The sequence below is a fragment of the Notothenia rossii genome (genome assembly GCF_949606895.1).
Source record: "Notothenia rossii genome assembly, chromosome: 3".
NCBI lineage: Eukaryota > Metazoa > Chordata > Actinopteri > Perciformes > Nototheniidae > Notothenia > Notothenia rossii.
Window position 1 is genome coordinate 48,717,618 of NC_136901.1, and position 24,227 is coordinate 48,741,844.

General features: G+C 41.7%; 2 protein-coding genes and 1 long non-coding RNA gene across 4 annotated transcripts; 1 reads left to right on the top strand and 2 right to left on the bottom strand.

Annotated features, from left to right (window-relative positions):
- Positions 1 to 2,720: 2,720 nt before the first annotated feature.
- On the top strand, positions 2,721 to 5,222 carry LOC307030910 (uncharacterized protein). Its single transcript, XM_079667546.1, has 3 exons — positions 2,721 to 3,531; positions 3,664 to 3,930; positions 4,159 to 5,222. Exons 1-3 carry the CDS (start codon positions 3,315 to 3,317, stop codon positions 4,206 to 4,208), a joined length of 534 nt encoding a protein of 177 aa, XP_079523672.1. The 5' UTR covers positions 2,721 to 3,314; the 3' UTR covers positions 4,209 to 5,222.
- Positions 5,223 to 5,981: 759 nt separating this feature from the next.
- LOC307034448 lies at positions 5,982 to 6,905 on the bottom strand. Its single transcript, XR_013806918.1, has 3 exons — positions 6,842 to 6,905; positions 6,192 to 6,375; positions 5,982 to 6,037 (listed from the first exon to the last, which is right to left on the bottom strand). It is a non-coding gene; the product is annotated as an uncharacterized lncRNA (long non-coding RNA).
- A 4,517-nt stretch (positions 6,906 to 11,422) lies between these two features.
- On the bottom strand, positions 11,423 to 19,656 carry LOC307031257 (uncharacterized protein). Of its 2 annotated transcripts, none has more exons than XM_079668208.1 (3): positions 18,267 to 19,656; positions 17,847 to 18,032; positions 11,423 to 16,087 (listed from the first exon to the last, which is right to left on the bottom strand). In XM_079668208.1, the coding sequence occupies exons 1-3, from the start codon at positions 18,610 to 18,612 to the stop codon at positions 16,005 to 16,007; spliced, it is 615 nt and encodes a 204-aa protein (XP_079524334.1). In that variant the 5' UTR covers positions 18,613 to 19,656; the 3' UTR covers positions 11,423 to 16,004. The 2 variants fall into 2 exon arrangements, with proteins under 2 accessions (XP_079524334.1, XP_079524333.1); XM_079668207.1 differs by having other exon boundaries at positions 11,423 to 17,241.
- Between the last annotated feature and the right edge of the window lie 4,571 nt (positions 19,657 to 24,227).

A 24,227-nucleotide genomic window follows, 5' to 3' on the forward strand; every position in this document is an offset into this window, starting at 1 on the left:
TATAGGCAGTTACCATTTAAACCTTTTAAAAATTCATAAACGTCATACATAAGAGTAAGAATACTTGAAACTTATTTATTTAATAAAAGTTTAGATAATCATAATCCTGTAAAGTTAGCTTGGTTAACCGACATTTTCATAACACTGCCCTGAAATAAAATCTCTTTTATAAACATTCAAACACCAGTTAGGTGTGGATTTAACTCCATTTAGCTACTTTTCGTTTTGCCTGAAACCATTAAATATGCAACCACTCACCTGACTTTGCCTGTCCGTCAGTGATTCATCAGCCGAAATCACTGTCATATCGCTTCACAAAAATGTATTCATCCGCCGCTTAGCTTTTCGTAGTCATCAATCTCACCGGTGGAAGTTCTTCTTTTGATAATGGCGAATCAAACTCTGTGGTTCACTTGCTGTATATCGTAAAAAAAATAAAAAAACTCATGTCCCTGTTAAATGCATTCAATTAATGAAAACAACTATGCGACCGGGACTATTTTCACCGGGCAGGAATATGTCAACACTACTGCCATGTTAAGAGGCCATGGAAAGTTTCAGAACATTATTACACATCACAACTCACTGTTCAGTCAAATTGACTTCATAGAATGTAGAGGTCATTGAACTGGGTTACAGAGCTGAGTTGAAATAATAACAACTTATGAAATTAAGTAGAAATTGCATAAATGTATATGTTAAGTGAAAGTAACTTAAAGACAAAAGTTTCAATAACTTAATGATCAAATCCTTTTTTACAGCGGCTCCATAATATAACTGGCAAAAATTTAAGAATCTCATGCATCGGCCTAAAGTGGGAAAATGGTTTAATCTATCACTACTTTTCTTCTAAATGAAATGCTGATATTACAAAATGCATGGTTTAATGTAATGTAAACATTTACATTATTATTATTATGATTATTTAATATATAAAGACTATATTTTCAAATGCTCTTCAAAGCAGTTTCTGTCAACTACGAAAGGCAACATCATTTCTGTATTTGTGAATGAAGCGCCATCTCCTGGTTAAAACCTGAAATTGAAAATCTGGCAACGCCCTCTTGGAAAATAGTGGGAGGGCTTAACATTCCTCTATACTGGTATTTGGCAGGTCGTAGGCAGGAAGCTGTAAGCTGGAGTCTGAAATTCAGTGCTACATCTGTACTACCTAACCCATTCCCGCCGAAGGACTGTTCCAATCTCCAGCATACTTGGAATTCTACCGAGGCCAGCGTACTTCGTAGCGACAAATTTTGAGGCTGCACATGTGTAGACTCCGGACTTAAAATTCCCACAATGCTTTGCGCACGAACCAATTTCCAAATCTTTGGCGGAAAAAGCGCGTTCCATAATTCTCGCCTTGCTTCTGAAGGACCTGACTCGGAAGACATGTCCTTCCAAGGAAGCGTCCTCGACATTGAGAAACACCCCATATGTGACCTGCTTTATCGAAATCAGTCGCATTGACCCGAAGACACATTTTGAGCTGTATACACTGTTGGAAAGAGGAGATTCCTAGCTTTATAATTATATCAGGATTGTTGTTGTACTCCAAATATTAAAAAAATATGTCACATTATATAATGACTGTCACGAGTCATCATTTTGAGAAAAAGGCCTTCAAAGTTTCCTCTTCTCTGGAATCCATCGATCTGATTGATTATTAGCAAAGGATCAAAATACTACGAAGGGAAGATATTTTCGTTTGGATTACTGGTCTGGGGGAAGCTCGCAAGTGTGTGTGTGTTTGTTTCCCGGGGAAAACCCTCAGGAGAAACACCAGCTGTTGTTATGTCTGCTGTGATGTTAGGTTACTCCGTTCTCCGCTTGTAATTATGCCGCTACAAGCTTCAAAGTTGTATTTATCATCTGAATTTGCCGAAACAAGTTTAATATTCTGAAAGCCAAAACTTTGTTTATTTGAAATCAGATGAAAACAAACTGTAACGGACCCTGCCGTGTTATCTATGATTACTATACGCCTTGCATTCATAACTTCAGCCGGAGGGAGGGGGGGCGGCGGCGCTGAGGAACAGCAGAGTGGAGAGTGAGAGCTGTCATCTTCCCTTTACAAGCTTCAAACATCTATTTATCGTGTGATTTTGGAAATATAGGTTTCATATTCTGAAAGCCAAGACTTTGTTTATTTAAAATCAAAGAAAACATCTGAAATACGCAAATCCACGTTTATTTTGAAATGAGCCGTTGCGACCTCCGACTGATTTCGATAGAGCGGGTCACATTATGTCCAAAACACGTTGTTTCTGATAGGGCCGTGGGTCCGCATTTCCGACGCAATTCTGGATCAGCTCTGTTGTTCCCCCGTTTTTAGAGATTTGCGTACGAAGGAAAATAGAGAGGGTTTTATTTCCTGACGCTTTCTGAGTTCCCTGGCACACCGGGGACACATGTTGATGTAGAGAAGACATCACAAAGTGCATTTTGCATGATAGGTCCCCTTTAATACTTTCTAGGAAGTGACTCTCATGCTCTGAGTCTCTAGGTTGGCATTGTCGGCCTTCCCTTCCTTCATCCCCCCCCCTTCAGTATGTGAGTCAGTCTGTGCCGTGGGGAGTCTGGCAGCCTGTTTGCCTCTTCATCACTGACCTTCCTCTCCTCCTCCTTCACTGTCTTCTTGCCTTCTGTCTGTCTTTTCTTCATTTGCTCATTTGCTTGCTGTGCCTCGCTGACCTCTCCTGTCTCCCTCTTCTTTGTTACTAAGTCTCCCACTATTTTCTCCCTGACCTCTTCTTTCTCTTTTTCTATTTGTTTACAATTGACCTCTCTGCCTGATGCTCTCTGTTTCCCTGCCTCCCTCTTTTCCCTCGCTTCGTATGCATGTTGATAAATGCGACACGCTGACCGGCGCAATTACTCAGACTTTTTCATTTTCATATTAAGTGTCGTACCACAGCCAAAGTGTGGCAGAGAAAGGAAGGACCATATTCTCTGGAGTTTGATTAGTGCATATTAGAGAGATTGCTCGGATTCACTGCAGAGAAGGTAATGCAGAAAGTATGGGATAGAGTGTGAAAGGCTCCAGCTGCTAACTGCACAGGAACAATCATAGGACTTCAGTAAAGTCTGAAAAAATGCAACATTATAGGAAATGAAAATAGCTACAATTGATGGGAAAAATGTGATCCAATAACATAAGCTGCCAGAAACAAAAGGTTTCCAAACTGTCTTCCATTGTCCAATAGCTTGGTTTCACTTGACGTCACACCGCTGCGTTCCTTTGGCGCGAAATTCCATTGGAGGTCAGGAAGTAATTTTCTACAGAGGATCTAGCTGTTGTTACCATTGTGAAAATGCCGGTGTGTTGTGTAGTTTACGGTTGTTCCAATCGATCCGGCCGAGAGAAAAACAAGAGGTTTTACCGAGTGCCGAAGGTTGTCGTCCATAAAGCTGAGCAATTTAAGAAGTTAACCGAGAAACGCCGGAAAAAATGGCTTTCAAACCTACATCTGCGGTCGGGAGGAGCAGAATCGTCTAATGCACGTGTCTGCAGCGACCACTTCATCAGAGGTATTAGATAACTTGGTTTTTGTGGCTTTGTTTATGTATTATTGGGTTGTGGTTAAATGCTTATTTACTTAGTAATACTGATCATGTTTAAGTTACCTGTAGTCTAATATGGACTTTGTTGGGACTTTTTAGGGTGCCCTAGCGCTTTGGGTGACGTTGAGTCGGTAGACTGGGCTCCCACTGTCAGCCTCGGTTACCACACAACAAGTAAGCCCAGATCAGAGGCATCTCTTCGACAAGAGCAGAGGATGGAGCTCAAGGAAGACCAACAAAGACAATCAGAATGTGCAGAGGCTTTGTTGGATCTCCTGCAGACAACCGAGAGCCCAGAACCGACGCAGCCCCCGTCTGACAGCCCACAACCAGAGGACACCAGTGGGATATTAAATGACCAACAAGGTAAATTAACCACCAGCATTATTATTAAATATTACAAATGTGATTGTCAGAAAATCAATGCAAACTTTGAATTAGGTTTAGGTTTAGAAAATAGAGTACTAACTTGAGAATCTGCAATAATTGGAACAGAGAACTTGCATGTCTGTAAAAAGGTTGTCAAAAAGATAACTTCACAACAATTCACATTCATATTTGACTATTTTAAATAACTAATTATGCTTGATGCAGGATGCCAGACTGATTTAACGATGGAGGACATCGAGAGGATGGAGTTCTGAGACAGAACACAACAGAGCTGGGAGATCTTTGGACAAAGGCACTGGACACAAAGTTCAACTTCTTAGTTTTACTTCAGGTTTTTCACCTGTGTCTGTGCTCTCCAAATTTGAACAGTTCATTTTAGTTTTGCTGAGGCTGAGACTAAATCTCCCTCTGAAAGATTTGGCTTTCAGCTTCAACATCTCTCTCTCCACTGCTTCTAGAATTTGGCATACGTTAATTGACATCCTTCATGAGAGTACAGCATTTATAATTGAGTGGCCAGAGCGACATGTACTTCAAGCTACAATGCCAATGGGATTCAAACAGGCATTTGGATGTAGAGTTGCTGTGATTCTTGACTGTTTTGAAGTTTTTATTGAGAGGCCCTCTAATTTACTAGCTAGAGCACAAACATGGTCCAACTACAAGCATCACCATACTGTTACATTTCTGATTGGTGTTGCTCCCCAAGGCTATGTCACTTACATATCTTGTGCCTGGGGAGGAAGAGTTAGTGATAAACAGATCACAATACAGAGTGGGCTCCTAAAAAACCTGTTACCCAGAGATATTGTCCTAGCAGACCGTGGGTTCGATATTGGCGATAGTGTGGGATTTTACTGTGCTTCAATAAAGATGCCTGCATTCACCAGGGGGAAAAGTCAGCTGTCAGCATACGAGGTGGAAGAGACAAGAAAAATAGCTAATGTGCGTATTCATGTCGAAAGAGTCGTAGGATTAGTCAGAAGAAAATATCAGATTCTGCAAAGCAGGGCTGTGCCCATAGAGCACATGCTAACAAAACCAGGTGAGACACTAGCATTAATTGACAAGATTGGGGTTATTTACTGTGCCTTGTCTAATCTGTCAGTGTCTGTCGTCCCATTGGAGTAAAGTAATTGAGCTGTAGTCTTGTAAATAAGAAACCATGTATTATTCAGTATCATTTAATCTTTTCAGTAAACATCTTTTTGTGTTCAAATATCTTGTGTTAAAGTCTTTTCAGTAAACATCTTTTTGTGTGTTCTAAATTGTGTAGCCCTACTCAATATACAACTTTCATCTATATTCAGGCTTAATTCATTCAACAATATTATAGAGATGACAATTGGTCTGGTGACGCTCCCATGTATGGCCATATAGGATTATTGTAAATGTAAATAAGAAACCATGTATTATTCAGTCTTCTTAGTATTATTTAATCTTTTCAGTAAACAGCTTTTTTACAATAGCAATATATCACACAGCCCTACTTCCTCTAGTGAGTGTGGTCAGTGAATATGAAGGTGCTGTAATGCAGGTTAAAGAGCTGCCACTGTGCAAATAATAATGCAACAAGGAGAGAACCACAACTTCCGGGACCGGGACAGACCACAGGTGCTGGTAATCACGCCTTCTCTCCCTCCTGATCATCTTGCAACTGAAACGGAAAAATGGAACAGCAGACAGGGAGAGGAGGCTTTTAGTCACCTGATAGTTATGCACTATCATGTTCTTGTGGAAAAAAATGAGCACACCAACTCTTTATGACTTTTACTTTTCCCCTTGTAAGTTGCTGTCCCAACACTTCAGGGAGAACACATAGTCTGAAGAAACTCTCAACTCTGGGAATGATGTTGTCCCACAGGTCCACATCACGCACAATTCTCTCTACAAAGAGGTCATTTTTAGTCCAGACAACAAAGTCGCAGTAGTCAACGTCAACGACGTGGAGCTGAGCCTGTACTTGATGGTAGTAGTTATGTCTCCTGTCCACTTTCACAGTGCCCCCATCGTTGACGAGACAGAAGCCCTGTTCTCCAGCACACAGGCGAAGATTGGCTTCCTCTTGTTTGCTGTGTGGGCACTAAAAGTTCAATGAAAAGAAAAGTAATATATTGTACTGTAAATAAGTGTCTGCAGCTCAAAATGTATTGGGAGAGGATCCCCAGACTCAGGATCACGTCACAATCCTATACTTACCCGCTTTACTGTAGCACAATACTGAACAAATAACTTACCTTTATCTCACAGATACCAGTTCCATGGCAGGTGCACGTGACACATCCGTCTGGCGACGCTCCCATGTATGGCCATTGAGGGTTCAGCCAAAGCCCGCTGTCTTTACAGCTGAAACCCTGGTGGTGCAGACTTTGTACTCCTTCTTACTGCTTTCGGGCAGTTGCCTCGTATTTGCATCCATACCTGTAATGTATACAACAAGGAACAGAAATAGAACATTGTACATTATAAAACGGACAAGTCAAATCAAGCAATCTGATTGGTTCTTAGCCGTGATATAATCAGCGTATACCACGGGTAGAATTGTAAGTTACTTTACACAACAAGTCGGTATCCCTCCGCGTCTGATAAAAACTGTATACAGTTGCGTTGAAAAGCAAACTGCCTGCAGTTTGCTTTTCAAACTGGAACAAGGAAGCAGCGGAGAAGTAACGGGACAGCATTTCTGGTGTCCTATACTGAGGTAGTTGTTTAGGTAGCTTGCTCACAGATTTAGGGACAAATTCTTTGTAATATGGTTCCCTGGACATCAGTGCAGCACTTCTTGGGGAATTTCTGCTCAAAGTCTTGAAAAACTGCATATACCTCTCTGATCCTTGCTCCAATTTTGAACCCTGGACTGTGGGACGCTGAAATGTGTGCTTCTCACCTGTTTTTGCTTTTTGGATTTTGCGGATGAAAAGTCTATCATCGCAACTGGAGCAGCAGGAATCTGCACATGTGAGAGACAGACCGACATGTATGTGAACATACATGTAGGTGCAGTGTAACAATGAGACAGGCAAGGACGGCATGAACAGCTGACTGACCACTGGGGTCTGAATACCTTTTTCACATGTGATGGCATTAGCCACTTGCACTTCTCAGTGGTGCAGGATGCAGTCTCTCTCATCTTCACACCTGCTTCGATTGCAAACAGAAGTGCTCCAACATGTGAGCAGGATTCTGACAAACTGTATAGACAGAGACATACTAGAATAACTAGATTGATCGTAAAAACTAGTAATGGTATAACATGAATATTATAGCAGGCATTATTTTGTCTCAGCTTAAGTGTTGTGTCAAATATGCTTTGGGCTGGGATATTTATTTAATGACTTACCCAGCCATACAGTTACAGTGTGCTGTAACAACCTCTCCACGTTTTTTTAATGGGGTTTCTCCAGACCTCTGGGAATGGTTGACCTACAAACTTGACAGGTGCGAGTGAAGTGTAACCGGACAGTTAACAAGTGGAGGACAGAGGAGGCTCTTAAAGAAGAAGTTACAGGTCTGTGAGAGCCAGAAATCTTGTTTGTTTGTAGGTGACCAAATACTTATTTTACCGAGGAATTGACCAATTATTTCATTAAAAATCCTACAATGTGATTTCCTGGATTCTTTCCCCCCATTCTGTCTCTCATAGTTGAAGTTTACCTAGGATGAAAATTACAGGCCTCTCTCATCTTTTTAAGTGGGAGAACTTGCACAATTGATGGCTGACTAAATACTTTTTTGCCCCACTGTATACACACAGAACACTCACAGGCCAGTTAATGCTGAAGGCAAGGCGACAGCCGTAACACTGCCTTACATGAGTCCATGTAGCTAAAGTTAGCTAGCTAGATGTCTCCTAATAATGCTACTTAGAGATAAGAAGGTATAGGTAGTTAACACTCACCCGGGCTAAAACAAGGCGACATTTGTTTAATGCCTCTTTGGTGCCGAGGTCATTCAGTCATTCACACACAAAGTAGTTGAAAGCTTCCAGGCTTTTATACGCTTTCATTTGGCTAACCGTGTAGTAGGAGGTATGAAGGACGAGGTAGCTGGTGATATCCATCGCCTCGACAGCGGGCTAATCTGATAAATCACGAGAAAAGTCGCTCTTTTTCAGCTGATACGGATCATATCCGATGTGTGCTGTGATTTTTTTCACGATATGCGCGGCGTGCAGGTTCATTTAATTGTTTGACATAGTCGGTGTCCTCCATGATTCCTGGGTTGATGAATGATTGCGTTTTCACTTCCTGACCTCCACTTGAATGTCGCGCGTCGTAGAAGTCACGTGACTGAAACCAAGCTATTTAGCCATTCTTTATTTAAACTAATGATTCCTTCTTGTCACAAGCTAATGATGGCATTAAGTCAGAATGCTTTCCATGCCAACAAACCATGTATTGACTTAAAGGCAGAGGAGAGCACACACCTTTACCCATAATGAAAGAATTGCAACTTCCTGTCCAGGTTTGTCATTCGTCTTCTAAGTTTAATCCTCTAACCAAGGGTGCCAATGTGTTTAGCAGATGACTGGGAATGACAGGATAGTAGCCTGGTCGATGACAATGCCGTTTTGTTTTTATGGGAACACAATGCAATTTTTAAATAAAGCTTCAAGGGAAACTTGTAGTTCTGGATTCCGTTTTAATATACGTCTATTAAAATAACAGAGTAAAGGTAATTATTTTAACAAAACGCAACCAAGGATTTTTTGTTGTTTTTTTCACTTTACATGAACCATATCTTTTAAACTGTAGTCCATTTCCTGGTAAATATGTGATACTGAAAATGCAATTTAGCTGTATAGAAACGTTTTAAGACAAAGCTCTGATTAGAACACAATCGACTAATAAAATACAAATATAAAGATGGAAATACATCTTGATCTATCCTTTTTTATCGTTAGCGATTTGCTGAGCCAAGTCATATAATCCTGGTAGGCTACTACCAGTTTGCGGCAGTTTAAAAGGTGGGATATAATTTCCCTACCCCTCCTAGTTTTGTTACTATGGATAGTATGACTATGCCGAAATATAAGTGTTAAGAATATAGTTGTTTCAATGGCTCAATTAGAAAAACAAAACATTCAGGGTCTGCCTTTTTCCTCTCCCATGTTTCAGCTATCCCATCATATTTTTTTCCCCCTCAATGGTCCTCAGCACGGTCATTTGACTGCTGCAGGAAGGGTACATTAAACCACAGTCACAGTGTTAATCACTGTTTTATGTCTATTCGGGGGGCCTTGGTGGATGTGAACAGGAAATAGAATGATGCCATGGAGTCGGTGAGCTAGATGTGGCACCATTAGAAGTATGCTAAATGAGCTATTACCAGTTCCTGTTGGCGGATCCCCCTTGACAAGCAGACGACTACACTGGATAACTTTTATAAAGAAGAATTAAAAACCTAATAATTCTCAGAGCATTACTGGAGTTCCAAAAATTCATTTGTGCTTTGATTTCTAGGTGGATTTAATACACATTTATTTGGGATGTATGCGTTCAAATCTTTCCGAAGTAAGACTAAGGGAAGGAATGCAATTTTGGCTCTAATTGCTTCAATGAGGTGATTCATGCTTTAATCTACAATAAATGCCTCCATGAGCTGAATGTCACAGCCACTGTGCTGACTGGGTTGGTGGGCAAAAATACAATAACTAACTTCCTGTTTTATGAACACTGGTACTCGCCTTTTCTTTTTTCACCTGACAGTCAAGGGCCGCATCACTTCCTAGTCTTACACTGTGTTTGTGTTTTTCTTTGATTTTATTTATTTTGTAGTCTTAATGTCTTTCTTTGTATATGATATGTCTCTTTACAGTCATGTTGGGTGCCTTTGTAGTCTGTAGACATCTCTGTTGTTGTTTTGCTTATTTTCATAGTCGTTATGAAGTTATTGTGGTATTGTAGTGTCTTTTTGCAGCTGGTTTGCATCTCTTTGTAGATTGTTTGTGATATTTTTGTATCTTTTAGCAGCTGTTTTTAATGTTTTTGTAGTTGTTTTGTTGTTTTAGTTGTAGGATCTTTATGGTCTTTTTGTGTCTCCTTGCAGTACATTTTTTTTCCTTTGTTGTAATTTTGAGTCTCTTCCTAGGTAGCTAGTGTCTCTCTGTGTGACACTTTGTCGGTATGCGACCCTGGGCATCAGAGGAGATTTCCTTGCACCAGTGAGCAATGTGAGCTTGATAAAACAGAGGTGAATTTATCTGATGGGATTATATAAAATGGACAGCAGATAGACAGACTACAAGCTCCCTTGCAGTAAAGAGACCTGCTGTACACAATGAATCCTCAAAACCATTCCTCCAGTGTGGCCCGAAGGCATCCTTTACAGCTTTGCACGCCGCCGATGAAGAATGCAACAGACGTCGTCTGGGAAGTTGATGATGCTTCTAGCAAGGCTTATAAAGTACACGGCAGTGTGATGCATTAATGGCGCATTTCCACTACAGCACGGTTTAAGGGTGCCGTGCCTGGCCCGTTTATGGTTGCGTTTCCACTAGGTCAGGGGTCGGCAACAGGCGGACGCCGACCAATACGGACCCGGACCTATAATCAATACGCTAATAGGGGATTTCAATTTTGACGGGGCGATTATATTTAACTGCTGCCGACAGGGGGTGAAAGAGACAAGTGAGCGATACAGGGAGAGAAGCGGAGAGGAGAGTGAACAGGCGTGTTAGCGGCAGACAGGGAGAGACAAATAATTACACATGGCGCTCTCCAAGAAGAGGAAAGTGGACAGTGAGAACAGAGCTTTGCACCCTGAGTGGACTCATTCATGTTCATCCTGCCCACTAGGAGCACAGAACCAGTGTGTCTCATTTGTTCAGAGACCGTGGCGCTCATTAAAAGTGCCAAAACGCCACAAAACACAAAGTGTTTGACCAAACATTCCCTCTCAAGTCAGAACTGAGGTCAAATGAGCAGTCTCAGAGTCTAATATAATCAGTCCACCAGGATCAAAATTAAAACTAAATATCGTTCCAGGGCAGGCTAACCGAGGCTAACCAATGAGCCATGTGTGTATGAGAATGGCCCTGACACCATTTCAGCCCAGATCTAAACTCCTGGCAGGACAAGTTCGAGCTCAATTCTCACACTGAACAGAACAATGTCAGTGAGGGACTGCAATATGAGAGGGAAAGAAAGAGAAACTTTAAAACTGTTCAATTGTTATGATGTGTAAAGACTGATATTGTTCTATAATCGGGTGAAACGGTTAACAAAGAAAAAGGGAAACTCAAGCTGCTGCTACACTTTATTGTATTTATCTAAAATGAAGCACTTTCAAGATGCACACATTTTCAAAAGCTATTTTATTTATAAATGCACCCCGAGAGGAACATTACACACATCCACAGTATTTACTCTATATGTAAAGGAGGGGGAGGGGTAATACTTTTTGGAGAGGGAAAGGGCTCTTTTAAATCAGGTGGAGAGCAAAACTGGGTAATCAAGGAGCCAACTACCAAGTTTAAAACACAATTTATTCAGTAGAACATAAAATCTTTACTGAGAAAACTAAAATCAGAGCAGTCTAAAACTATTTTTTAAATACAATACAAAGAATTCAAATGTTAAAAGGGTTAAAAGTCTTTTCTCAAAACCAGAGGCTGCAAAGGTGCTCCGTCGACCCTCTCTTGGACTGCCGTGGTCTTTTAATCCCTTTGTTGCGTGTGCCTCTGCTGTCTCCTTCAGTTTCTCTCAGTCCCAGTTTCCGTCCCCGTTTCCATCTTTCCTCTGCTGCTCCACTCCTTCCCTTTATAGGCGTGTAAATTGGCTCCAGGTGTGGTCACTCATTGTCAATCAGCATGGCAAGGACAATCCAAACATTTCAAAATAAAAGCATGCAGCAGGAAGTTAAAACCAGTTAAAAAGGCAAACACATTTCAGAGTAAAATCACACAATAAAAAGGTATAAAACACAGACACTTAAAACCATGCAATAATGAATAATTAAAATACATTGCCATGTGACATATATCTGTATTCAATATCAGAAATATCAATGTTCATTGACAATAAATATGGTTGTTTATGAATTGTACTTTCTTGATTTGACTTGTCAGTTGTTGATTACATGCAGACGTTGATAAAGCTGCAGGCTACTTCAATATATATCACACTAATTCATAAAGCAAGTTAGACATTTTGATGTTCCGGACCTTTGCATGGGGACATTTTCTCTAACTGGATCTCGTTGAATTTTAGTAGAATACCCCTGCACTCGTTTTTCTGGCTCTCCAAAATTCTATGGGCTCAGAACAGTCTCATAATACACACATGCACACAGAAGGATTCACACTTGTATTTCATGATGCGCAAAAGGATTCACACTTGTATTTTTCAATGCACACACAAATGTGTTCCGTTTCATATACACGTAAATAAAATCCAAATACAGAAAAAAGTTTTAAATGTGTATTTTTGATCAACACATATTTGTTTTCCGTTTAAAACCTCTGAACCTGCAAACACAAACCGCTTTCTGTGCATGGATCGCTGTGCATTCGTGTGTGGGTTTTTTGAGACTCCCCTGACGGTCAGCCGATTCGTACTTGTAATTTTTCTATCTATAGCCAATCAGATCTCTCCTCAATTCTAAGCCAATCACATGAGCGCGCCCCGACGAGGGTAGATTTCCTGGGTTCATGACGTCGCGCTTCATGTACGCATTTTGCACACTCCGGAGTTGACAGGTCACTGGAGCCTGCCTGCAGGCGCTAATCTCAGGACACCTCCACTCTCAGTACATTGCCACTTTCCGAACAGGAAATGCACGCAAATACAAGCCTTTATATTATTAAGGTACAGCGCCACTTTCCGAACCACTGATGAATGCTTGTGTGTACACAAAAACGGCATGCAAAACCGTTTTAAATGTGCGTTATTTATGTCTGTATGAAGTTGTTGTGAGTGTGGAGGGAGCAGCTACAGGTTAGTTTAGCCTAATCGATCAGTGCACTACGAAGCCAGTGCTAGACAGTGAACTGTCAACGGGGGGGGGAGCCCGAGCCCCGCCGGTCATTATCGGCCGATATTCACTCTAAATAGTTTGATCGGTGCTCTCTATAAAGGCCGATCCGGAGAGCTGGATCTGATCGATATGGACATAAACGAGAGTGAAGTGTAACCGGACGCGAGAGAGAGATCAGATCAGCTGCTGAGTCTGAAGGAGACATGCAGCTCTGCATGATCACCTGAAGCTCCGCCCTCTGTTTAGCGAGCTGACCGGACTGCGCAAAATGCGTATATGAAGTGTCACATATTTGACCGTGATTTAATTGTAATACAAGTTTTAAAATGATGCCAAAGTAACAACATACTGATACCGGTTAGTAAAAACCATGAATTAATGCTTTGAAAAGTCTGCAGACAGACGGCAGGCGAAAAACCTTTTAAAATGCGTGTTTTCTGAATGGAGATCGGCTAAGCTAACGCAGTATATGCTCCGACCGTCCACACTCACAACAATGGCCTACAGACATAAATAAACCAGCAACTGTATTCGCCATGACACAGACAGTCTGTGGATTGTACTTGTTTAACTTTTGTCTAGTTTCTGAACAGATATAAGGAGCTGTGAGCTCTGAGGGCTAACAGCTAACGGCTGATGTTGGTTTTGTGTTTCGCATTGAAGATGACGTCACGGCTCCGCTTACACTGTGTTACTATAGTTACTGCCCCAGTTCCGAAACTGTAATGGAAACGCAGCATAAAGTGAGCCTGGTCTACCAAGGCCTAACTATACCGTACTAAGCCGTGCAAGGCCCTCCAGTGGAAATGCGCCATTAGTGAGCTGAGAATGGTACTAAGGCCTGAAAGTGAATCACTAAGGTCACTCAAGTCAATACAAAACTGAATATTGAATTATTGTAATGCCTGTTGAACACATTTCAATTTGTTAACCAAAGAGAAACCATTTACAAAATACATTTTAAAAAAATGTTTCCATAAGCCGCGTTCACACCGGAGTACTTTTCCCCTTATGTTGCGTTCACACCAAAAAGAGTACTTAGTGCCGGGAACTTTTACCCCCATATCCTGGGGGAAAAAGTGCCCCATTTCTGATTGGCTGGGCGAATTGCAAACCACGCCCCGTAAAACTCTGAAAAGTTTTGTGAAGCCGCCATTGTATTTGTGACATTAGCATTATTAGCATTAGCCCCGCGCACCAACGGAGAGAAAATAACTTAAGGCAACACAAAAAAAAACATGGGAGCGGTGGAGTGATGAGGAGGTGTCGGCGTTCTGGCGATTTATTCGGAAGGCTTCAATTTCTACTGAAGCCAGTCCCCAACTCCGGGGACTCCCGTCCGGGAATTCAGGCAGCAGTATACGCCGTGAAATTGTTTGCAGCCTGCCAGTAAACCCAAAGCAGAAGAAGTGACGTCAGCAGCTAATTTGCGTAATCTTCCCTCAGGGAAAAGTACTCCGGTGTGAACGCGATTGGTACTTATGGCACATTTCCACTGCAGCGGGGTAGCCCCGTTTAAGCGTCCCTAAGCGTCCTCGCTCAGGCCTCGGGCTGCCTCGCTGGCCGTCCGAGGCCGTGGCGCATTTCCATTACAGTTTAGGACCTGGGGTAGCGACGCAGTGTAGGCGGGGCGATCTGCTTTTTGGGCGGAGCGACGCTGGGTAAAACTGCAGTGGCGTCATCTTCAATGCGACACAACTCACAAAACACACACAACAATGGAGGATGTGGAAGCGATCGTTTACTTCTTTCTTGGTGTGTGGCTTGTTATCACAGCAAAAAGGAAAGTGATCACAGCAAGCAGGAAAGTGATGTTTCAAAGTAGGCTGCGTATAGCAAGACGAGATGCAGAAGAAGCTGACAAGAGAGTTTTGGAAGTCCTACAACGTTGCAGAGACTACAACAGGACTAGACGACAACGCTACTCGGTAAGCTAACGTTCGCTAACTAGCCATGTGTTTACGCTCACGCTCACAATACGAACAAAGTGTTTCAAGTATTTAATTAATTGTAGCTACCACTTTTACGTATTAAAATATGTATGCTTTTGTTTTTGTATTTCAGAAGTTACGTCGCCGCAGACCATGTGTTTGGATGCTCGACCGAGCTACCGAGTGGTGGTCTGTGATTGTTCCATCTTTCACACACACTCAGTTGGTGGATAACTTCAGGATGTCTGTTAGTACCGGAACTAATTTGTTCACCAGACCGGCAGAAGTTTGCAGAAATGGCTGCCTACACTGAGAACCGGTGGGGGCTCCCACAGTGTGTAGGTGCTATTAATGGATCACAAATACCCATCTTGGCACCACAGGAATAACACTGTGACTATTTCAACCGGAAAGGCTGGCACTCCATCATCCTTCAAGGAGTTGTAGATGGAAAGGGACATTTCTGGAATGTGTTCGCAGGAATGTCTGGGAGCATGCATGACGCTCGGGTTTTGAGACTGTTCTCATTGTGAGAGTTGGCCAGTCGTGGCAACTACTTTCCACCTTGCACCAGGGACATTGGTGGGGTGAATGCTGGCTATTACATCCTGGGAGACAATGCCTATCCCTTGCAAAGCTGGCTCTTAAAACCCTTCCCAGACACTGGACGGCTGACAGCAGAACATGTGGTATACAACAAGAAAATCTGCAGCGCACGGGTAGTGGTTGAAAACGCATTTGGTAGGCTGAAGGGAAGGTGACGTTGCCTCATGAAAAGAAATGACTGTGATGTGAAACTTGTGAAATCAATGGTGCTGACATGCTGTGCTCTGCATAACCTCTGCGAGAGTCATGGAGAGGACTATGATGATGGGTGGAATGCAGCAGCAGAGCCTGGGGTAGCAGTGGCTCAAGGTGCAGAGGAGAAGGGCACTGACATCAGAGAGGGTTTGATGCGCTACCTGAATACCTAAATATGCATTGTATTCATTGTATTGAACATAAATACATCTTTTTTTTTTCATATACATGTGTTTGTCAAATGTTTTAAACAAAAATGTTATCTAAATTGAATATTTAGTAAATATTTGAATTTCAAGCACCAGTAAGTACTGCCCCATAATAACAACATTTGAGGAAATATCAGATCATGAAAAGCTGGGCCATGTGCTGTTCATGGTGCCGTTCCTGCTGGGCTCGATCCTCTCCTCCTTGTTTCCTCTTGCCTGGGTGACAATAAGATAATAATTAGCAATAAGGAAAAAACACAGGACAGGTACAGGTCCCACAAGGATATAAGAATAACATGTATAAACAGAACAAAAGTAAGGATGAACTAAAGAAAGTTCTGGCCCTAGATGTTTACAATGATTGTGAAAGTGAATTACATTATGTCCAGCCTGTTGATAATGAATATAAATATATTTATAAAACGGACAAGTCAAATCAAGCAATCTGATTGGTTCTTAGCCGTGATATACAGAGCGTATACCACGGGTAGGATTGTAAGTTACTTTTCACAACAAGTCAGTATCCCTCCGCGTCTGACAAAAACAGTATACCGTTGGGCTGAAAAGCAAACTCCCTTTGCTTTTCATACTGGAACAAGAAAGCAGCGGAGAAGTAACGGGGCAGAAGCCCTCCTTTTTGACGCAGCGGTCCAGACATAGACATCAAACGGCAAAACATATTCAGTGTGCAGTTCCTTTGGCATTAGGGCAGGGATATCTAGATACTTTTGAAGGTTTAACATAAGGAATTGTGCTAATTTTAAAGCAAGCAACGATGTTTTCAAATCTGTAATCAAAGTGGTCCGCAAAAAAGCTATCGACCAGATTGCTTGATTTGACTTGTCAGTTTTATAAATATATTTAAATTTCTTCCGTTACGAAACAAACTTACAAAGCATAAAATGGAAACTTATGAAAAATTGTCTTATTATAGTATTGAGGAGTGGATTGAGCAGTGCCAATGTCCAGAAAAAAAAGCACCTAAACTACGACATGCAGTCAGAGCTACGTGAAGAGCAGGTAGACCAACTGGAAAAGTACCACCATTCAAAAGCTTTCTGATGCGGGTCTTGAAACAAATCAGAGAAATTATGATCGTTAGTGGCCACAGGTGCGAAAGCTCTATCCAGAGCTACTGGAAGCCCAATCTCGGGACCGGAGAAAGTGGAGCAATATTCTCGCCACGCCAAGCAACAGCCTCGAACAACCTCAACCTATTGGGGCGGTTTTGGCGCAGTTGGTCATCAGATCAAGGGGCGTTGGTCATCAGATCAAGGGGGCGTTGGTGAACTCCAGTTCGAATCCCCCCTCGGCCGCCACTGCGTCAGGCCGTTGTGTCCTTGGGCAAGACACTTTACCCGCATTTGCTCCTGTGGGTAATGTGCACAGTAATGACTCTTACATGTCTAATATGTGTAATGTGTATTTGTAAAGCGCTTTGAGCACCTGTAAAAGCGCTCTAATAAAAAATGTAATCCATGATTATTATTTATTATTATACAAGTGACCACGTAAGCCATGCTACTGATGCTGGACAGTTTTTCAGTGGATGCACAATAAACAGCAACATACACATTAATGTAAATAAACAGCCAAATAATGAATCAACGCTCTCTGTCTAATATGTTCGCTTGCTGTTAGTGTTGTTGCATAGCAACCACCTTGCACTATGTCTTGTGCAGAAGGCAACGGAGGGACTATTTTATTTTGAACATCATTATTTACTAATAAAAACTATTTAAATTAGAGTGTGTATTTTTCTTTCATATTGCCACACTTGGTAACCGTTTTATAAAAGTAAGTATATGATAGGATGTCACACACAACTGTACTAGCTGCTTAATAGATAAGACTTTACTTGTAACAGAGCATTTCCACACAGTGGTATAGCTTATTTTAATTACTGACAATGGATGATCCAAGATTTAAAAAAAAACAACACAATTCCAGTCGTTTTGCCATTTCTATTTCTTACCTAGAACCACACGCTGCGGTGTCGTGATGGCACTCGGCGTTGGTGGTTGAGTTGGTGTCGGTTCTTCGGCTGGTGTCTGTGGTCGAGTTGTGGTCCGTTCTGGATTCGATGACGATGTTATGGGCGGAACACTGCCATCACCCGTTGTTCGGGAATGTTCCTCCTCACTAGTCCCAATGTAATCATCTAGAACAGCAAAATGACTTGTTAATTCCACAAACTACTGCAGCACAACACTAAATAGCAACAACAACTATAGAAAAGAAAAACTGAATGTAAACAATGGCACATATGGTGTTAGCAAACAATAGCTCTAGCTAAGGCTGCTAGCTATGTAGCTCTTCGGGGCTCCATAAAAGCCTGGGTTGTCGAACATTAATGTAAGGATAAAATAGACTTCTTTGTTAGAAGTGAGCGTACCTTGCAGGGACTCCAGTAAAGCCGTTGCAGAGTCCAGGCCTCCCTCCCTCCCAACGTTGGCCGGTCTATGGCCGTAAATCTGGTCCAACAAGTCGAACCAGTTCCAGTGTTTCCTACCCGCACCACTCGTGTTGTTGTTGTCCTTTACTTGGCGATATTCACTCTTCATCTTTTTCAGTTTTTCCCTACACTGCAGGAAAGTCCTCGAAAATCCGCGTTCGGACATCTGTGCAGAGACATCCTGGAACACTTTAACATTTCGAGTTGTTCCGTCGAGCTCCCGCTGGATTTTATCATCCCCAAAGAGATGTAGGAACGTTGTCACCTCCTCGGTCGACGTTACCATTTTTGTAGCTCCTCCGTTTACAAAAACGCTGTTTATAAAAATGCTGCAAGCTTGCTTCTAAATATAGATGTGACGTTCGGGATGATCTCGCGCATGTGAACGCGGCTATAGTGGATGCACTGAATGTTAGAGAGAAACTGAATTCCTACCATGGTAATACATTGAATATAATTAACTAGGGCTGTCAGTCGATTAAAATATTTAATCGCAAATTAATCGCACATTTTTTATCTGTTCTAAATGTACCTTAGCGGAATATTTTTCACGTTTTGAATACTCTTATCAACATATGAGTGGACAAATATACTTTATGCAAATGTTTATTATCATTTGAACAATGAGGAATATTCTCATGAATATTAAACACAACAACCTCTGAACATTAAAAATATTCGCATCAATTCAACCTGGAACCTCTCTCATACAATAATACAAAGTGCGTGCGTGCGTGCGTGCGTGCGTGCGTGCGTGTGTGTGTGATGGAGCTATGTGCAACTCAAGGCATATGCTCGAACGGGAGCTGCCTGGACGCTGCAATCATGTTGCACTATCCGTGCTGAGTGTGCTGACTTTTCGTACAATGTCCCACTGTCTGGCTACCTGCATAAAGTCAAGTGATCAGCGCAGTTGTCGGCGAAATGTCGCTCCTCTGTTTTCATTTAAACAGCTCCTTATATCCGTTAGCACAGCTAGCTAGCACCAGATGCTAACAAAAACAATACACGTAAGGTATCTCTCTCGCTCGCTCGGGCCACACATACAGTACACACACCCTCCCGGTCCTCCCAATGGCCAGTCAGGGCCTGCTGGTGAGCGTGGAAGTGTGGTCTGGCGCAAGCGGACGGCAGGAACGGGGCTGTCAGCATCAGCTTGTAGATGATATTTTAAACTCGATGCGCTCTGAAACTACGGGGCGGCCGAGGACAAAAAATACACATGCGTTAATCGCGTTAAAGTAATTAGTGGCGTTAATGCGTTATTAACGCTTTAACTTGACAGCCCTATAATTAACACAATAACAGGTAATGCAGGTACATCTTCCACAGCAGTGTCATCCTAATCAGATGGTGCAGAGTCTTGCACACTAGGTGGGTGGATGATAGCTTATGTCTGATTGGTGGGGGTCCTGGCAGGGCAGCGCTCTATTTTGGGTGTCCTTGGCATTTAGAAGCTTGACAGGCTCAGGCATATTGTACTTTTTACCAAGTAAAGTATCCATTGTGATACATATCTTAAAACAATTTTAAATTAAATATATAAGATTGTAATTCTTACTTTCATATAATGACATTTATAAATATACAGGTTCTGAAAAATATATGGTTAAGATATTAGACAAATCATGGACAGAGTCGATATAAGCCTGTCATTTTGAGTCAGATCAAATGCCTCCTGAAGGCCAGCTCTTTTTTTTTTTTTTCACAGACTTTGTAACTAACACAAGTTACTGTACTGTTGAACAAAAGTGTGTGAACTGTCTGACCTTCAATTGAGTTAGACAGAGGACATTGGCTCGTACGGAAGAAACCATTTCAAGTGTACTGTGAATTAAACGAGAAGATAAGATCAGCCTTATTGTACCCTGGAGGAAAATGGTATTTTCTCACTCAGGGACAGAACATTACATCACATGACATGACATGTTACTTGTTAGAGGCTTTTATCCAAAGCGACTAACATACTCAATACTGTGGACAATCCCCACAGGAGCAATTTGGGGTGAAGTGTCTCAGGGACACAACGACATGCTGACTGCAGTGGGAATCAAACTTGCTATCCCCTGATTCGATGTCCAGCACACTATCCAATTAACTACAGGGGTCCCTCAGGGCTCTGTTCTTTGTTCCCTCCTCTTCTCCTTGTACACAAACTCGCTCGAGTCATTAGCCCGCATGGTTTTTCATACCACTGCTACGCTGACGACACCCAATTAATTCTGTCCTTTCCCCGCTCAGAGACCCAGGTCGTCGCACGCATCTCTGCTCGTCTAGCTGACATCTCTCAGTGGATGTCCGCTCACCAACTCAAGCTCAACCTTGACAAGACTGAACTGATTTTCCTTCCGGGAAAAGATTGTCCCACTCTTGACCTAACAATCAACATCGGCACCTCTGTTGTTTCCCCGACTCAGACTGCAAGGAATCTGGGTGTGACCCTAGATAACAAACTCTCCTTCACTGCAAACATAGCTGCTACAACCCGCTGCTGCAGAAACACGCTTTACAACATCAGGAGGATACGTCCCCAGCTGACCCAGAAAGCGACGCAGGTTCTGGCCCAGGCTCTCGTCATCTCACGCCTTGACTACTGCAAATCCCTTCTGGCTGGTCTACCTGCATGTGCCATCCGACCTCTGCAGCTCATCCAGAATGCAGCTGCTCGTCTGGTCTTCAACCTTCCTAAATTCTCCCACACCACGCCGCTCCTCCGCTCCCTTCACTGGCTTCCATTAACTGCGAGAATCCACTTCAAGACATTACGAGTTTTGGGTTGAATTCGAATGAACCTAAACCTAAAAATTATCAACCTTTTGTTATTGCCAAAAGATCCGTAGCGATTGGTCCACTTACAAAGATTTGTATTACTAAGGTTTAGGTTAATTGAGCGCTAATTTATATACAGTATGTATTCATAAAAATGTATAACATGTTACAAAAAAGTATAATTTATCTTTTTTAAATGAAAAAGGTTTCTTGGAGATTATATAACATGATCTTTGAAGGCTGTGGGGGAAACTTCTGTGTAGCAATACAGGAGGAGTCACAGACTCAAAGGAGACACGGGGAGAGCTGGAGCTTTGATGTCAAACATTGATGGGTTTATTTGGAGCTTCGGCCGGAGAATTCACAAGACAAGTCCAAGAGCCAGAGGTTCTGACTTCACGGTAGAGTTGCCGCGTCAATTTTCAAGAACCCTCCTGGAGCTCCAGCTTTTAACTAGTTCAGAGTGTAATAATCAGCATTCTTCAATAGATAGACTAAAAAGCTGAGGTAATATGTAGATGAAGTGTAGATGTAGATGAAGGATGTGTCAGGATGTAGAACTCTTGTGTGAACATTGGATAAAGCCAGGTTCATATTCTTGTTTCATGTTGTTGACATATTAGAGTCAAACGTTTGCACAGAGCGAAATATCTTTGTATCAGAAAATACTGCATTAAAAAAGTCATTTCCTGCATTTGTATACTGATAAAGTGTGATATAAATAATGTACAGGCTTTCAGATTGCTGTAGTTCACTAAACACATTATCGACATGTTTGGTGTTGAAAATGTCATAAAAAGTGAAAGAATGGGAGATAAATATCCCAAATCTCAAAATTGTATTATATTTTGTGTGTTTGTGTTCCTCTTTCAGTTGAGACACAGTAGGTGAAGGATGCTTCAGGAAAAAAACAAACACTGGATGTCTTTCAGTCGCCAACATGTGTTTTGGAGACACTGATATTAACGGGGAAATCCTGCAGGACTCAAATGCACGTTGTTTCTCTTTCAGAAACACAGAGGACTGTTTGTATGATGCGATCACAGACAAGCTGCAAACGGTGTCCGCCAAAAGTCGAGTCCAGTGTCTAGTGTCATTTTTATTTGTTATAGTTTGGGAAGATTGAAAATCGGTAGGGAAAGTCAGCTAAGTCGGTAGGCGGTAGAAACATGTCAAAAGTGGTAGACTATCGCCCAAATCGGTAGGGTTGGCAGGTATGACTATCTCTGACAGAGAGTTGCACGGTCATAAACTGGTAACAACAACAATATGCTAGGGCAGCCCCTCCTTAAGGGAGGTAGCGGCCGCTCAAGGCTGGTCAGCTGCGTCAGAGGGCGAAGGAGGACATGCAGGGCAAATTATTCCCCCAACACCAACTACGTTAACTTTTCATTTAAGTGGAGTTTTAGTGAAGTACTACACTATATTCATGAATCAGAATACATTTTCCGCCACTGTAAATGTGGTTGTAATAAAATGGTTTCACAGTGTGAACGGCTCTGGTTGTTCTTGAGTACACCCTCAGAGGATGGAAGCAAGACATTTATAGTAGGAAATAAAACTCAAGAGAAATAGAAATCATTTTAATTGTTTTATCACACAAACACAGCAAATCACAGCAAACACAGCAAAAACAACTCACACAACAATCAACAGCAAACACAACAAACACAGCAAATCACAGCAAACACAGCAAAGGATCAAAAACATTGTTTACGTACAATTAAAAATAAAAAAGTTTTAAAAAACGATGTACATATTGTATGGCAAATTATTCCCCAACAGGTCCTCTCTTTTTATCAATTTTGATAACCTCTTGTTAGGATCACTGTAATGATCGCGGCAAAAGGTAGGACCCAAATGCAGACTAGGAGGAAGCAGGTTTCAAAAGGCGATCTTTATTTACAAAAGCTGAGCAAAACAAGAATCCATGAACAGGTACGAGGCACGAGGTAGCATCCAAAACAAAGGTGATACCAACATGAAGGGAGACATGAACGACAAATAAACAAGAAGCGTGACGTGAAGGGGGGACGAACAAACAATGAACCGACAGGGGAACACAGGAAGAGACAAGACTAAATACAGGGAGGGGTAATCACGAGACGAGAAACAGCCGGGCAGGGGAGGCAGGAACACAAGGGCAACAGGTGAAAACAATCAGACACACCAGGGAAACTAACGACAGGATAACAAGACACAGGTGGAAACAGAACAGCAAAATAACACCCAAAACAAGACAGACTAAATTAAAAACGACATTAGGATTGTGACACCTATATTCTAATAATAATTTTTTCAATAATTAAATCAATGAGAATCTTCAGATTTGAGTGTGGACTTACACAACATCAATTACAATCACATTAATAACAACATAATAAGATTGAAACAGCCAATCATAATAGAAAAATCATCTCTCGTCAGTGTTTGGAGCATCTTTTGTCAAAAGCATAGTAATGAACACATATAAAATCACAGATACATAATAGCAAAAACATCTATTTTAAACTAATATGTTTTAACATTTAACCATAAGTTAATCTTATTTATCAAACTATATTATTATAAATATTTGTTTTGGGCCAAAACTGAAATGAATCCAGTACTTGAAACATCATTTTAGGTCTGTCTGTGCATTAAAGAGTACCGTAATTTTCGGACTATAAACCGCACCTGAATATAAGCCGCAGCAGCGGCATACCACTCTCGGTTCCACTTTTACTTTAGCGCGCTACTTGTCTCACTACTACTACTTTCCGGCCTCCAGCTTTTCCTGCTGGAACCCGCCGCTTAAAGGTGGGGGTCCGCGGACCGGCCATAGAGTTAAAGGTGTTGGCCGTTAGCTGTACAAATCCATAGATTAGCCGCACCGTTATATAAACCGCAGCGTCGAAAAATAGGGAAAAAGGTGCGGTTTATAGTCCGAAAATTACGGTAGTGTTGTTAAGCCTGATTGCTGGATGATTAAGGATATTAACCTTATTATTCAATACCTTATAATCTGAAGATATTTTTTTTTTTTTTTGTTTAGTGTGAAAGTGTAATATGATCTGACAAAAATATATTTATCACCACCATTTAACACATGTCTGGTCATTGGAAATATAAAACAATCATTCATTGTACATC